Below are 15,292 nucleotides of genomic sequence, written 5' to 3'. Positions count from 1 at the left end.
TGTTTTTATCCCAAACTGGGAAAAGACTTTCATCATTCTTTTTTTTTTTTTCTGTTTGCACGGAAAAACCCGCCACCTATCGGTGTCTGACTCTGCCTACAGTTCAAAATAGTCATTTTGACTGACCGGAGTCTATGGTGGGTAATTGAACGTAGTGAATTTAGGCGAGGGTTTACCGAACCGGCTTATTCACATAGTTTATACTCACCATCGACTCCGGGTCCCCCCCAACCTCCCCACTCTTTCCGTCGTAGTGGTCTAAGTCCTCGAGGCGAAGAGAAAGGAACCAGAGTGATGGACCTATGGCGTTGCCATGTGGCCTGGGTCACGTGGATTTGTGAAGTAAGGGGTAAAAGAATTTTGAGGTCATGGGGCTTCCCCTGACCTAGATTCTATCTCTCCGTCACCGACAGAATCGCTGATTAATGCCTACAGTTCAAAATAGTCATTTTGACTGACCGGAGTCTATGGTGGGTATGAACTACATATGTATGTGAATAGGCGGGTTCGGAGAACCCTTGCCTAAATCTCAAAATTTTGCTTGGTGACATAGGCTAAAAAAGTTATATTATACTATTATTATTGACATAAATCCTAATTTTGTGAAAACATTTCAATAAACTCCCATAATGCATTGCATATATGTGCAGTGACATGCTCAGTAGTGCAAAATTTGAATTCAGCTTGAATGGCTTAATGTGGTTTTCAATTTGAAAATATCATTTCTATAAAATAAAAGCTTACATGGTGCACTTTAATTACTGCTTTAAAAAGAAACATTCACACTTTCGGGCAAAAATTGTCATTGTTTCCGGGAAATTTATTATCACTGAATTATTAGTCCCCGTTCGGACGAAGTCCGAAAACGGAGACTTATAATTCGGTCTCCGTCCGTGCGTCCATCCAGAGTCATATCTCAGAATCCCTTGGACCGATTCCGTTCATTCTTTGTATGTGCCTAGTACTTTATGTGGGACATATGCACATGCAGTGGTTTAGCGATGCGATTCAAAATGGCCGACTGGCAGCCATCTTGTTTTTTGAAAATGTTGTATTTTGGACATGCTTTGTCAGTTTTCATTCAAACTTGGTACATAGATCATACATGTTAGGATACATGTCCCTGGTCGTCCGTGAGTTCCTGAGTCTGTCCGTCCGTGTGTCCGTCCGTGTGTCCGTCCGTCTGTCCGTCCGTCCGTGTGTCCCTCTGTCCATGTGTCCCTCTGTCCAGAGTCATATTTCAGAATCCTGTGGACTGATCCCGTTCATTCTTTGCATGTGCCTAGTACCTTATGTGGGGCATATGCACATGCCGTGGTTTCGTGATTTGATTCAAAATGGCCGACTGGCAGCCATCTTGTTTTCTGAAAATGTTGTATTTTGGACATGCTTTGTCAGTTGTCATTCAAACTTGGTACATAGATTATACATATTAGGATACATGTCCATGACAATTTATTTCGCAATTGGATCAAAGATTGTCGACTGGCAGGCATCTTGTTTTTTTTTATGCGGTATCTTGGATGTGCTCTGTCAGTTTTCATTCAAATTTCGCACATACATGTACTTTATACATGTTAGGATGTATGTCCATGACAATTTGTTTCAAAATCTGGTAAAGGATGGCCGATTGACAGCCATCTGACTTTTTGGCCTTACTACTATATTTCCACAATTTATGTACCATTTTCATTTGTATTTGGCATACATCATACATATCAGTGTGTTTCATAATCAGATCATAGATGGCCGAATAACGACTGTTTTTATTTTTGGCCATATTACTACTACACGGAACACGTGTTTTGATGTAAATAAACAATCTGTTGTATACGCCACTTGGAACTCAAGTTTCAAGGACACGCTCGCGACAACCCCTCCGCTTTAATATGACGAGCACAAAGACAACTTTGAAAAATTTAACGGGGACTGTGTCATTTTCAATGACTTGTTAAAGGACAGTAAAATGGAACTATATTTTTTGTTCTCTTGGTAATTTCTATATAAATGTGTTCAATAGAGGCGGTATCCCAGGGTTCAATATCATGGTATCCCAGGGTTCAATAGCATAAAGGGATTGGTATCCCAGGGTTCAATAGCATAGTATCTCAAGGTTCAATAGCATAAAGGGACTGGTATCCCAGGGTTCAATATGATAAGGGGACTGGTATCCCAGGGTTCAATAACATAAAAAGACTGGTATCCTAGGGTTCAATAGCATAGTGAACGCTACACTGTTTAGTGCTCAAGTGCTCAAGTTTTTGAAGATGGTGCCGTTTCACTGGCATTCAAAAAATTAGAATATGACAAAATCCCATGATTTGACCTTTCCACTACATTATCCAGATGTTTATATTTATTGGTCCTAACAGATTTCTCAGTTTTTGTTTACAATTATTATAGTTATTATAAGTAAATTGTTTGCTATGGTTCTACAATTCTGGTAACATTTTTGTGGTGGCTGCAATATTATATAAATGGATCAGTTTTGCAGCCTGAGTATGCTGACTCTTTAATATTAAACTATTATTATTTTAGACACTCACCATATTTTGTTAATATATCTACATACTAAATAAGCTCTGCAGGTCAAGACATTTCTGTGCTCTAGGTTTGAAAACAGTATATTTTGCTTATTTAAATTTAAACTAAAGCTATATTTATTTCCTATCAAATTGTAGTGATTTGGAGCGTGGTATTAACAGGTTTCGGTTGGTTTTACGAGCAGTAGAATCAAGAGCGACGCAAAACATGAGAATGACATTAGCAAGGCAGCTTGCTGAAGTATTATTACGCGGGGTTTGTGATAGCACTTATTCGCCTCCCCAACCCCCTCTTGGTCCTGATAAATCAGGATCTCTGAGCCGACCTAGTGCGGGTGGTGTTATCGGGACTGCAATCAAAGTAGCTGGGATGAAAAGTGCCAACTTAGCTTTAAGACCAAAGCAGTACATTGGTGAACAGTGAGTATGGTTTTATTCATTTTTTTGGAATGTATGTAATTAGACTTCAATGAATTAGTATAGTTCTCAGTTTTCCTGGAATACTTATGCAGGCATGAAAGATGTGTGTGTCTATCATACATTCTCTCTTTTTCACCTAGACAGGAAATCAATAAATGTATCTCACAATTCTAGATGGGTGACTGACAGCCATTTTAATTGTGAAAATTCCATAGAAGCATGTAACTATTTGTAGCATTCAGAACTTTATTTCACACGTGTATTGATGAATTTTTGTCCCGATTCAGTACAGATATAAATCAGTATTCACAGATCTGTTTCAAACTGCAAGCACACAAGCATCCATTTTGTCGTCAAAAGAATTCTGTTCGAGTGTCACCTCTTGTTTTGATAATGGTTTAACTTTTCACATGTATAATACATTGTGGAGTGAAAGCATCACAGTCAGCAAGCCACATCATGTTTGATAGAAGTCCCATGTGTTGCTTCAGCATGTATAAACAAAATTGTTTATTTACACAAAATGAACGTGTACTTCAAGGCTACTGTGTTGCTTGAAAGATCCAAATGCTGTTCTACCCAATGACTTACATTTGAATGGCTGACATGTATCATGTTCCATTGCAGTATTTTCATAAAAAAACTGCCAAACAAAATATGCTGCTAATTATGGTTATACTTTCACAATTGTGTGGAGCAGTGTGGGAGAGCAGGATTCTATTTCCATGAAATGTGTTGATTCTCAAAATGGTTGTTAGGCAACAATCGATGCATGATACTGATCAATGTCATCTAATAAAATCACTGTCTGTAATGTCTGTTTGTAAATCAATTAACGTCAGAATTTCAAGTTTTGTATTGTAAACTATTGTATTGTATCATGGTGCAATTGTTAATGTAGTATTATAAAATTGTTCATTTGAGAAGTATTGTGAATGTATTTGTATATTAATCCATCACTTTTTGCTGCTACCAATTCATGCGTTCATGTTTGTGTTTTCTCATCTTCCCTAAAGCTCTGGCTAGCAATAGTTTTGTCATTAATCATTTTTTTCCTAACTTTGTCATTTTAATAGCAGTTTTTTTTTTTTCCTTCCTTTTTCCGGCTTATTATAGCATTTCTGATATCGAGAAGTAAGTTTTCACCCTTTTTGGATCATCTACCCTTGGGAGATCATTCACTGTTTTATAAATAGATATTTTTAATCCTTTTTTAATTCCTTTTTTTTTGTTCCGTTATAACTTTTCCTTTTCATACCTTTTGCTTGTCTTGGTGATGGGTGCATTTCATATGCTGAATGTCAGAATTTTCAGCTGTGTTTTTTTTTTCAATCGAGAGATGCATGTTTCTTCAGTCTTTTGTAATAATATCTTCATCTCTGGTAGACTTCTGTCTGTTTTTAGGATACTCTTCCATTTCACTTCAGTGCATCAGTAGTCAACCTTGCATAGAAATGTAGTTTTAGATACTCATTGTGCATATTATCATACCAGTAGTAATAGCAACTATCGACTCTTCTATTTTGTGCATTTTATGTAGTAGATGAATACTAACAGTTATTATACATAGTCCACTGTCTCTGCTTGATTCAAGTGCATACGAGTATCTCTATCACAGTATAGCAGAATATCAACTTGCTTAGTATGAACTAAGTAGCTTCAACGATTTCAATTTTCTTATTTTACGTAGAATTCTAGTATATTTAATACCTATGTTTACATGATGACTATCCTACTGTTATATCAGTGTACCCTATTATATGTATATCCAGCATGTTATTTACTCCACACAGCAGTGTAGACTATATATATCTTGTCTTGCTTAGATGACTATCCTACTGTTATATCAGTGTACCCTATTATATATATATATATATATATATATCCAGCATGTTACTTCATACAGCACTATAGATTATATTTATCCCACAATTCATAGCAGTTCAGTGTAATAAAGCAGTGTAATAATTTTTTATATCTCCATACTGTGTAATAAAAATCCCAGCAATCTGATTGGTCTATGCAAGCAGACTTTTGACATCATGGCTGACGCTGACAAAATGATGTTGGTTTTTTTCCACATTATTTCTTGAATTATTATTAGAAAATGGTATTGTCACATCAACGTTAGTTCTAGTTAATTATAATGAGATAGTTGAGCATCATTCAATCAACAAGTGCCTCATTTTGCATATGTGAAGTGGAGTGAAGGCATGCGCACGCATTATGGGTGTACACATTGCTTTGCGTCTGATCACTATTGAGTATTTGGATTTGAATAAAAGCTGATCAGCTTTTCCTAAGTTTTATAAATATGTTTATGTTTATAAGCCTTCGTTTTGTGCCTTTCATTGTATTGGATTGTTTTTTAATACTGACCAGTTCTGTTAATATGCTTCTGTCATGAGTGATGATTTGCATTTATTTATGTAAAAAGTATCTTTTATGTAAACTTAATCTATATCTGAACTGTACCACCATGTAATGTATAACACTTCTTTAAAGTGCACTGTAGTTGCACTGTGATGTTTAATATGTATCCCATGTGACAACGTATTTAGCTTGTGTAAAATACATTGTTTGTACTGTGACACTGTGTAAACACAATGACTAATGTCTAATGACTGTTTTCCATGTAAAATGTTAATACTCTTTTGTGTAATGTATACCAGTAACAACAAATTTATTTGAAAAACACTTATACTCCACGAATTTCCACAAGTATTAAAACTCAAGAATTCTTTTTTTTTTTTTTTTGATTTTCACATAGCCTAGTTGTCTACATCATAAGACTTGAGAGACAAGAGTCGCGTCTTATTATAGCACTGGGTTGTAAAATATTCAGTAATTGACAGTAAGACTAATAATGATGTGGTAACGAGTTTATTGTGGATACTGTTACTGGGAGTCTGAAACATTATCGGATCCATCATCCGTTCATTCCAATTCTAGTAATTGTTTCAAAGTGAGACAGTGCATGTAATTTAATGAGTGACAGCTTGGAATAATCGCATGATTTTACGTCAACCGACGATGATTGAAAATTAAAAACCATTAACTGTATGTACATAAAACCCGGACTTAATTGCCATTGTGTGATACAAAACAATGAATGCGATGTATCAATAATTGTGCCCTCCTTTGTATAGCTGCTAGCAAATGCTTTTTAAAATTACAGACTCGTTAGAGAAGTGCATTGTACTGAAATACAGAACTTTCTTCTTATGTATTGTTCTTGTAGAAAATGCCAGTTTAGTTTCAGACAACCTTCCACAGAGCATTGTGGAGAAAAAAAAATGAACCATTTGACAATTATGATGTTCACATGAACAAAACACATTGTTGGGTGGGCTGATCTAGTTTCCTGGTTTTCAGTTTTAGATGATGTGAAGTATAATGCATGTTCCTGGTAGTTGGTGGGAAATACACATACTATTATCAGACTTGTATTAGTCCTCATATTGTGTGTAACTTTTTCACTCTTATAGTTTGTTTGTACCCAAAGAAGTCACAGAGGAGACATTGCTTTTACTTTTAATCAGTGAATCCCTGGTAAGCTCAAAATTCAACAGTAATTTATTTATTATTTCCTCCTGGGCCCCTCAGATCTGAAGAAAAATAAATATATCACATAAGTGACACCATCCTGCCACACGGCATTTCTTCATCTGCGTATTTCCTGATTAACTTATGCCCCTGAAGCAAGGATAATTTAATCTTTTGAGTGTCAGATATGTTTCCCTCTTAAAATTTAGTGCGAATATTTTCACATTTTTATCTAATTTTCGCTAAATTTCATCATCATTTTGACCAATACAGACAAGTTCAGATATTGTTTTTAGTTTTTGATCAAAAGGTTAGTAATTTTTTATCAACATTTTATGTGAAGGAAAAAACTATAAAATAATTTTGTAGATGGTGCCAAACATGGACATTGGCGCGCAAAGGGTTAAACATGGAGCCAGGTGGATACTTTTTTTATTACAGCTACATGTATATGAAATGCACACCTGTATCTCTGAATAAAGGGAATGATATTGTGATTCATTTGCAGGCAACTAAAGAAGCTATCTTAAGCCGCTCAGAGGAACATACTAAAAGTCGGGTGTACACTTTGCAGAATGCGTGCGCCGTGTATGATCTTTTAACGATAGCATTGGTCAAACGAGCACAATATGAAATGTTATCAGAAGTAAGCACTTACCATCATTAACAAATAACAACTAACTTAATTAACCCTGTCTCGCTTCAATCAATTTGCATTGAACTTCAGAATAGTTTTTTTTTTTTTTTACCCATTCCATTTTCAAGTCCAAGTTCTGCTTATTACCGTTGTACTTTTACAGTAATCTGTGTTACCAGCACAGTATTAGAAATAAAAGTATGCCCTCTATGGTGAAAGAGAGAGATGTGACATGTATAATAAGTCCAAAATTTGTTTTCCAGTCTTTTGACAGGTCAATGAGATTTTCATTTGAGGAATTTCATTTATGGATGCAGTTTGCTTTATCTTTGATCTGTGCTGGCAAAGTAAGTTGATATATTTACAGATGTTTGGATCAGATTTGATCGAACCATTTTTCAACACCAAAATATACATGTACATGTACCTTCTTACCCTTGGGGGTGTGTGATTTTAATTCTTGATAAGAATAGTTAATATTAAACAGTTATCTCAGTTAAATTATCGTTTTTATCTTTCCTGAATGAATACTTTTTGAACCATAGTGTAAGATAGAACCCATTGAATTGATGAGAGAAATCATATCACTGACAAATATGGTGATCTGCAATGCATATCAGATTTGATCTCCAATGTGCATATTAATATATAAAATTAGATTGACTGTATAGATAATGTATAAATTATTTTTTCACAATAATGATCAAATTAGTTATATACTTCCTGTTTATGTTGATTACAGTATCAGCGAGCATTGTTAGTATTGAGAGAATGTCACAGAATGGAGCCTAAGAATGCATTGGTTGCACTCCATGCCGCAAAGTTGTGTTTCAATCACCTGCAACGTGTGAGTATGCATGGCATTAAATTCTCGTGAATATTTCCATTTGTTGGCGTTCTTCTTATCATGTCTTATTTTCTTGAATGTGTTATGCATCAGACTCATCCATACCGCAATAAATATATACTACAGTATCAAGATAGATTTACAATCCAAGGTGGAGTATACCCCGGTATGTCATAATAGACCGCTTTCTGTGATCTCGTAAAATCGGGGCAAACATACATGTAGGTCCTACCATCATTTGTAGAACTATTTTTGGGGTATTTCAACTCTTAACAATGCGTTGTACCCCTTTGATGATGGTCAATTTTGATAAAGTAAGTTTGTCTCAATGCAATATTCCTCTGTTAATTTATATAAAAATAAAAATCAAGCTCAAAATCAAATAATTTGATTCTTGCTGAAAATGTTCTGTCTGCGTTTTTTATGCATTATGTGAGATCTTGCAGTAAACTGAAAATTGCCTGTTGACAGAAATCATGATTGTTTTGGAAGGCAATATAACAAATTGTTATCTGCCCAAGGGATGGGGGTGAGACCATAGTATTGATGATGTCAGAGCCAAAGGCCAGGATATCATCATTATTCTGGTCATAACCACCAGCCCAAGGGAAGACATCCGATCATGTGTGATTTATTTTAACACATCAAACAGACATCCACCATGTACAACTACATCTAACGTACATCTCTTACACACAACACTGAAGTCAGATTTTATTTCATGTAATAACTCCATGCCGCATGCTTGTGGATATTCCATTGCAGACTTATACACCATTCTGACGATTTATATACCACTGTACTGATCAATACACTACTCTACTGACTAATATACCACTATTTCATTGAACTGATATACATGTATCACCCTAAACACTTATACCACCCAAATAATTGATATAGCACCCTAATTAAACTGATATCACACCCTAGTAACTGATATACCACTCTACTATAATAAACTGATATACCACTCTACTATAAACTGATATCACACCCTAGTAACTGATATACCACTCTACTATAATAAACTGATATACCACTCTACTATAATAAACTGATATACCACTCTACTATAAACTGATAATCACTCCCTAGTAACTGATATACCACTCTACTATAATAAACTGATATACCACTCTACTATAAACTGATAATCACTCCCTAGTAACTGATATACCACTCTACTATAATAAACTGATATACCACTCTACTATAATAAACTGATATACCACTCTACTATAAACTGATAATCACTCCCTAGTAACTGATATACCACTCTACTATAATAAACTGATGTACAACTCTACTATAAACTGATATCACACCCTAGTAACTGATATACCACTCTACTATAAACTGACGTACCACTCTACTATAAACTGATATACCACTCTACTATAAAGTTATATACCTCTCTACTATAAACTGATGTACCACTCTACTATAAACTGATGTACCACTTTACTATAAACTGATGTACCACTTTACTATAAACTGATATACCACTTTACTATAAACTGATATACCACTCGACTATAAACTGATATACCACTCTACTATAAACTGATATACCACTCGACTATAAACTGATATACCACTCTACTATAAACTGATATCACACTCTAGTAACTGATATACCACTCTACTATAAACTGACGTACCACTCTACTATAAACTGATATACCACTCTACTATAAAGTTATATACCTCTCTACTATAAACTGATGTACCACTCTACTATAAACTGATGTACCACTTTACTATAAACTGATGTACCACTTTACTATAAACTGATGTACCACTTTACTATAAACTGATGTACCACTTTACTATAAACTGATATACCACTCTACTATAAACTGATATACCACTCTACTATAAACTGATATACCACTCTACTATAAACTGATATACCACTCTACTATAAACTGATATACCACTCTACTATAAACTGATATACCACTCTACTATAAAGTTATATACCTCTCTACTATAAACTGATGTACCACTCTACTATAAACTGATGTACCACTTTACTATAAACTGATGTACCACTTTACTATAAACTGATATACCACTTTACTATAAACTGATCTACCACTTTACTATAAACTGATGTACCACTTTACTATAAACTGATCTACCACTTTACTATAAACTGATGTACCACTTTACTATAAACTGATCTACCACTTTACTATAAACTGATGTACCACTTTACTATAAACTGATATACCACTTTACTATAAACTGATGTACCACTCTACTATAAACTGATATACCACTCTACTATAAACTGATATACCACTCTACTATAAACTGATATACCACTCTACTATAAACTGATATACCACTCTACTATAAACTACTATAAACTGATATACCACTCTACTATAAACTAATATATCACTCTACTATAAACTGATATACCACTCTACTATAAACTACTATAAACTGATATACCACTCTACTTAAAACTGTTATACCATTCTACTATAAACTGATATACCACTCTACTATAAACTACTATAAACTGATATACCACTCTACTATAAACTACTATAAACTGATATACCACTCTACTATAAACTACTATAAACTGATATACCACTCTACTATAAACTACTATAAACTGATATACCACTCTACTATAAACTACTATAAACTGATATACCACTCTACTTTGTTCTCTATTCTTTATCATATGCATGTCATTTTAAACTTTTTCTTTAGATGGATGAAGGTATCGACTGGGCTAAGAAAGTTCTGGAGCTAGGTGATGATAGTCCATATGCGCATAAAGGATACCAGGCGCTTGGTATTGGATGTAGTCTCAAAGCCAGTGAAGGTAAGTTGAATACATGTTAGTCTCACGTATCAGGAATGGATGGTCATTAGAAAATATGACTTTGAAGTGTGAAGTTTGACCATTTAATACTCAATTCAAAATTGGCGGCTAGAGTGAGATATACAGTTATAAGATAATAAAAGTATATTTTTAGTGTAAACAGCATGATAATAATGTCCCATAATTCCCTCGCTTTCTGTTTGTATTTCTCACATTGATGCCATGCATACATCAATGTTTACTGAGGAGTATGTGGCACACTGAACAATTAATTAATTAATTAATTGGTCATTGCAATGAATAATTTAGCTTTATCTTCCTGTGATGATATTTCCAGTATTTTGTAGTTTAATTTGAAAAATTTTAATTACCACCAGCAATATATTATTTACCATATTTGTTCTATTAGAAGCGCATCTTCAATAAAAGCGAATATAAATAAAAAACTGTGTTTTATACTGAATCTTTACAATATGTCTCATTTATATCATGGAAACACAGAAATTTATTTAACATTTTATTTAAGGAGGGTACCTGGTAGACAATAAAGTAATTTTCATTGGGACCTCTGTAGATGCAAAATAGTGTACATAAAAAAATTCAACAATATACACACTATAGGCTTAAACCATTGACAACAAATTTCTCACCATAATATATGTTTATCTTAAAGATGCCTAATAAGGCTGAATTTCTAATATAAGTTGGCTAGTTATTCCGTAGCATTATCCCTCTATACTGAAACATCCTCTGACCTGTAGATGTTTTTTCCATTTACAAATGCATGAATTATAAATTATTATTAAAGGAACGTGTACTATAATTATGAGTTTGGGAGATTGGTCAAAACATGCCACTTAAATGCAAAGGCACCAAGCCATTGGTTGCCATATATATAAAGATACCTAGAAAGTACAAAACTCTGTAGTCAATAGACAAGATACCATGTCCTTTGAACAGCTCAAACGACAGTTGGCGATTGTTATCATAAGAAATCACTTGAAGCATATAAATCATACATAAATTTGATTGACTTGTATACTATTCAGCATTTAGTCCAAAACGATTGGATTAATGAAAAATACAATGTTCTCCTGACAGAAATAGGTAAAAATCTGCGAACTCTTATATTTGTTTCTCTTATTGATAGCACCTTTGCAAGCAGAACGACAGGAATTACAAAAAAAAGCCCTGGACGCTTTCATGAGAGCATACTCATTGGACGAGAACAACCATGAACATCTATTCTATATCGGTTTGCAATACGCATTAGTCAGGCAGGTACGTACTGATTGATTTATCAGCTCATTGGCTCTCTAGTACCTACTTATAACGCTCACATCGGAGACAGGTGTAGTCTGATTTCACCGTGTGAATCGTCGAGATGAGCAAATAAAAGCTGCACAGGAAATTGAATATTTAATGAGATAAAGAAATTTATTGTTCATTTACACTATTATCTAAATTAAAAAAAAAACACAATTATATGAGTTTTAAAGCATCCCAAAGAACTAAATACATGCATAGTTAATAGTTGTACAAATATAGTACCACTTTAAACTCGTCTGCAGACACTGTCTGCAATCATGTGTTTGTCTCAATCTTTCATTCGGGTACTTTTTTAGCTCCGCTGTCGACTTTGTTGAGCGGAGCTTATCATATGAGTGATTGTCCGTCGTCCGTGTCAATGTTTTACTTTTTTAACTTCTTCTTGAAAACTACAAGCCTGAATGCTTTGATACTTGGTGTATATGTACCTTGGATAGACCTCTCTCAGATTTGTTCATTTCATGATCATATCTTCAACTCTCTAATTTTTGTGAATATTTTTGTCATTTTTGGTAAAAAGTGATATTTTCGACTTCTTGTTAAAAACCGCAAGTCCAATTGCTTTGATATTACATATATAGGTACTACATGTGGACCTCTCTCAGATTTGTTCATTTTGTAATGATATCTTCAATTCTCTAATTTTGGTGAATATTTTTGTCATTTTTGGTAAAAAGTGATATTTTCGACTTCTTGTTAAAAACCGCAAGTCCAATTGCTTTGATATTACTTATATAGGTACTACATGTGGACCTCTCTCAGATTTGTTCATTTCATGATCATATCTTCAATTCTCTAATTTTGATGAACATTTTTGTTATTTTTGGTAAAAAGTGATATTTTCGACTTCTTGTTAAAAACCACAAGTCCTATTGCTTTGATATTACATATATAGGTACTACTGTAAAATCTGTATTAGAAGCTGCGTCTTCTATTGAAATGGTACAATGCAACAGACGGGATGTGGCTTCTATTAGAGCATCTACACATATGAGAAATGATAAATTTTTTGTTCTCAATTATTTTAAAAAAGTGTGTGCGACTTCTATTAGGGATGCGGCTTCTAATACAGATTTTACTGTACTTGTGGATCTCTCTCAGATTTGTTCATTTTGTAATGATATCTTCAATTCTCTAATTTTGGTGAATATTTTTGTCATTTTTGGTAAAAAGTGATATTTTCAACTTCTTGTTAAAAACCGCAAGTCCAATTGCTTTGATATTACATGTATAGGTACTACATGTGGACCTCTCTCAAATTTGTTCGATTCATAATGATATCTTGAATTTTCTAATTTTGATGAATATTTTTGTCATTTTTTGTAAAAAGTGATATTTTCAATTTCTTGTTAAAAATCACAATCATTTATGGTGAAAAATAATATTTTTGAATTCTTGTTGAAAACAGCAAGTCCCATTGCATTGATACTATGCATATTGTTCATTTTCTAATAAAATCTTCTGTTCTTCAATTGAAATGTGCATTGCTAACAGCGGAGCTATCTCAGCCGAGAGGCTGCTTGTTTTTTCTCTCACCACAATTTTAGAATCAATGTTACTGCAATTTTGTTAAAATCCTTGAAGTATTGTTTTTTTCTTGATTTTTAAACCAATTTTGTACAACTTTGTGTACTGAATATTGCAAAACTTAAATTGGATGTTAGTTATTTCTCTACTTTTAAGCTAACACCTGAAATTGGAATTTAGTTAGTGTCTGAATAAAACAGATCATTTAATACATTTCTGGTAAAGTTGTAGAAATTCTCTTCCATATCTTCAAATGCCCCAGATTCTTCCAGATGTATTCGTAATTGTAGTCTAACCTGTCTCCCATGATGCATTGCTGTATATTTGCCTATCACTACTCTGTGTTTTCCTGCCCCATTACCCAAATAGCCAAGTGGATAATTATTATAATGATGGATATAAGTGAATTTGAAGTCTTTCGAATTACCACAAAAATATGCATTCTTAACAAGGTATAAAATGATTTATTGATTTGGTTTAAATTTTGTATTGTAGTTTGCCGTGGTATATATGTATAGAAGGTAAATCTCTCCTTGGTTGTATGTAATTCTGCAATCCCACCCCGTTTTACCATGCTAAAATTATAATAGTCTGTTGCTATTAGGATATAGAATAAACACGGTAACTCCCATATGCTAAAATGTGGGCTTTTTAGTGAAAAAAAATATCCTATAAATTCCAACGTTTTAGTCAGAAAGTCTCTCAGCCTTAGTCTCATGATAGTGTTAAATATTTTATTTTCACTGCTGGCAGATTTCTGAGGCTATTGGTTTTGTACGTAAATCATTAAAGCTGAACGACACTCACCTGGAATCGCTACATCTCCTAGCATTGCTGCTTTCAGCTCAGAAAAAATACCAGGAAGCCTTGAAAGTCATAGAAATAGCATTATCAGGTCATCCATCAAATCTAAGGTATGCTAGCACGATATACTGTAATTAAACGTTCTCAAAACTCATTATGACTTGTTTACATTTTCGTGCATTTTTCTAGGATTTTCTTAGTAATTTTGGACCAAATGTACATAGTTTTCGGTTGGCTACAGGTGTTAATAAACGATTTTTAAATGATTATGAAAAAAAAAAAATTTTCTGGATCTATTTGTTAAAGTAGACAAGAGTTGAATTTAGTATTAATGAACCCATGTAGTTGACATTCACTGCTATCAAATTGTATGAGTTTCGCTGAAATTCTTTAATTTGAGCAGTTTACATATTATACTAAATAAGATAAATAAGACCCTCACAACAATTATAATAAGTAAGTTAGTAAATATACGGGTAGTTATTTAATTAATATCATTCTTGCCTGTGTCAATTTTCCGTATTTGCCTAATGAAATTTTGTGATGTCACTGTGACTCGATATTTCAAGAATCCTAGTAGAATTTTCTGTAAATCACAATATTTGAGAACACTCATCCCCCCTTGAGATGTGTGTTATTTATGAAATTTGGATTCTGCATGTGTTAGAAAGAAACAGACGTTGTCAAATTTATGGCAGTTTTAATTGATTCATTATAGCTATTTATGAAAACAGCAGGTGAAAGGCCTACATGACGTATGATGAATTGTATATATCAATGTTTTACCA

At 33.7% G+C, this 15,292-nt stretch overlaps 1 protein-coding gene across 2 annotated transcripts in view; it reads left to right on the top strand.

Moving 5' to 3' along the window:
• The window catches only part of LOC100374011 (tetratricopeptide repeat protein 7B-like), a 57,798-nt gene that overhangs the window by 13,392 nt on the left and 29,114 nt on the right, over window positions 1-15,292 (top strand). For both annotated transcript variants that reach the window (XM_085491396.1, XM_006814698.3), the window contains exons 5-12: window positions 2,682-2,963; window positions 6,452-6,515; window positions 7,018-7,155; window positions 7,410-7,493; window positions 7,889-7,993; window positions 10,730-10,844; window positions 11,995-12,125; window positions 14,454-14,614. In XM_085491396.1, coding sequence (XP_085347522.1) covers window positions 2,682-2,963; window positions 6,452-6,515; window positions 7,018-7,155; window positions 7,410-7,493; window positions 7,889-7,993; window positions 10,730-10,844; window positions 11,995-12,125; window positions 14,454-14,614 — 1,080 coding nt within the window. The remainder of the gene's footprint in view (window positions 1-2,681; window positions 2,964-6,451; window positions 6,516-7,017; window positions 7,156-7,409; window positions 7,494-7,888; window positions 7,994-10,729; window positions 10,845-11,994; window positions 12,126-14,453; window positions 14,615-15,292) is intronic.

Source organism: Saccoglossus kowalevskii, chromosome 2 (assembly GCF_978046115.1).
Source record: "Saccoglossus kowalevskii chromosome 2, keSacKowa6.1, whole genome shotgun sequence".
Classification (NCBI taxonomy): domain Eukaryota; kingdom Metazoa; phylum Hemichordata; class Enteropneusta; family Harrimaniidae; genus Saccoglossus; species Saccoglossus kowalevskii.
This window is presented reverse-complemented; position numbering and strand designations above follow the sequence as displayed.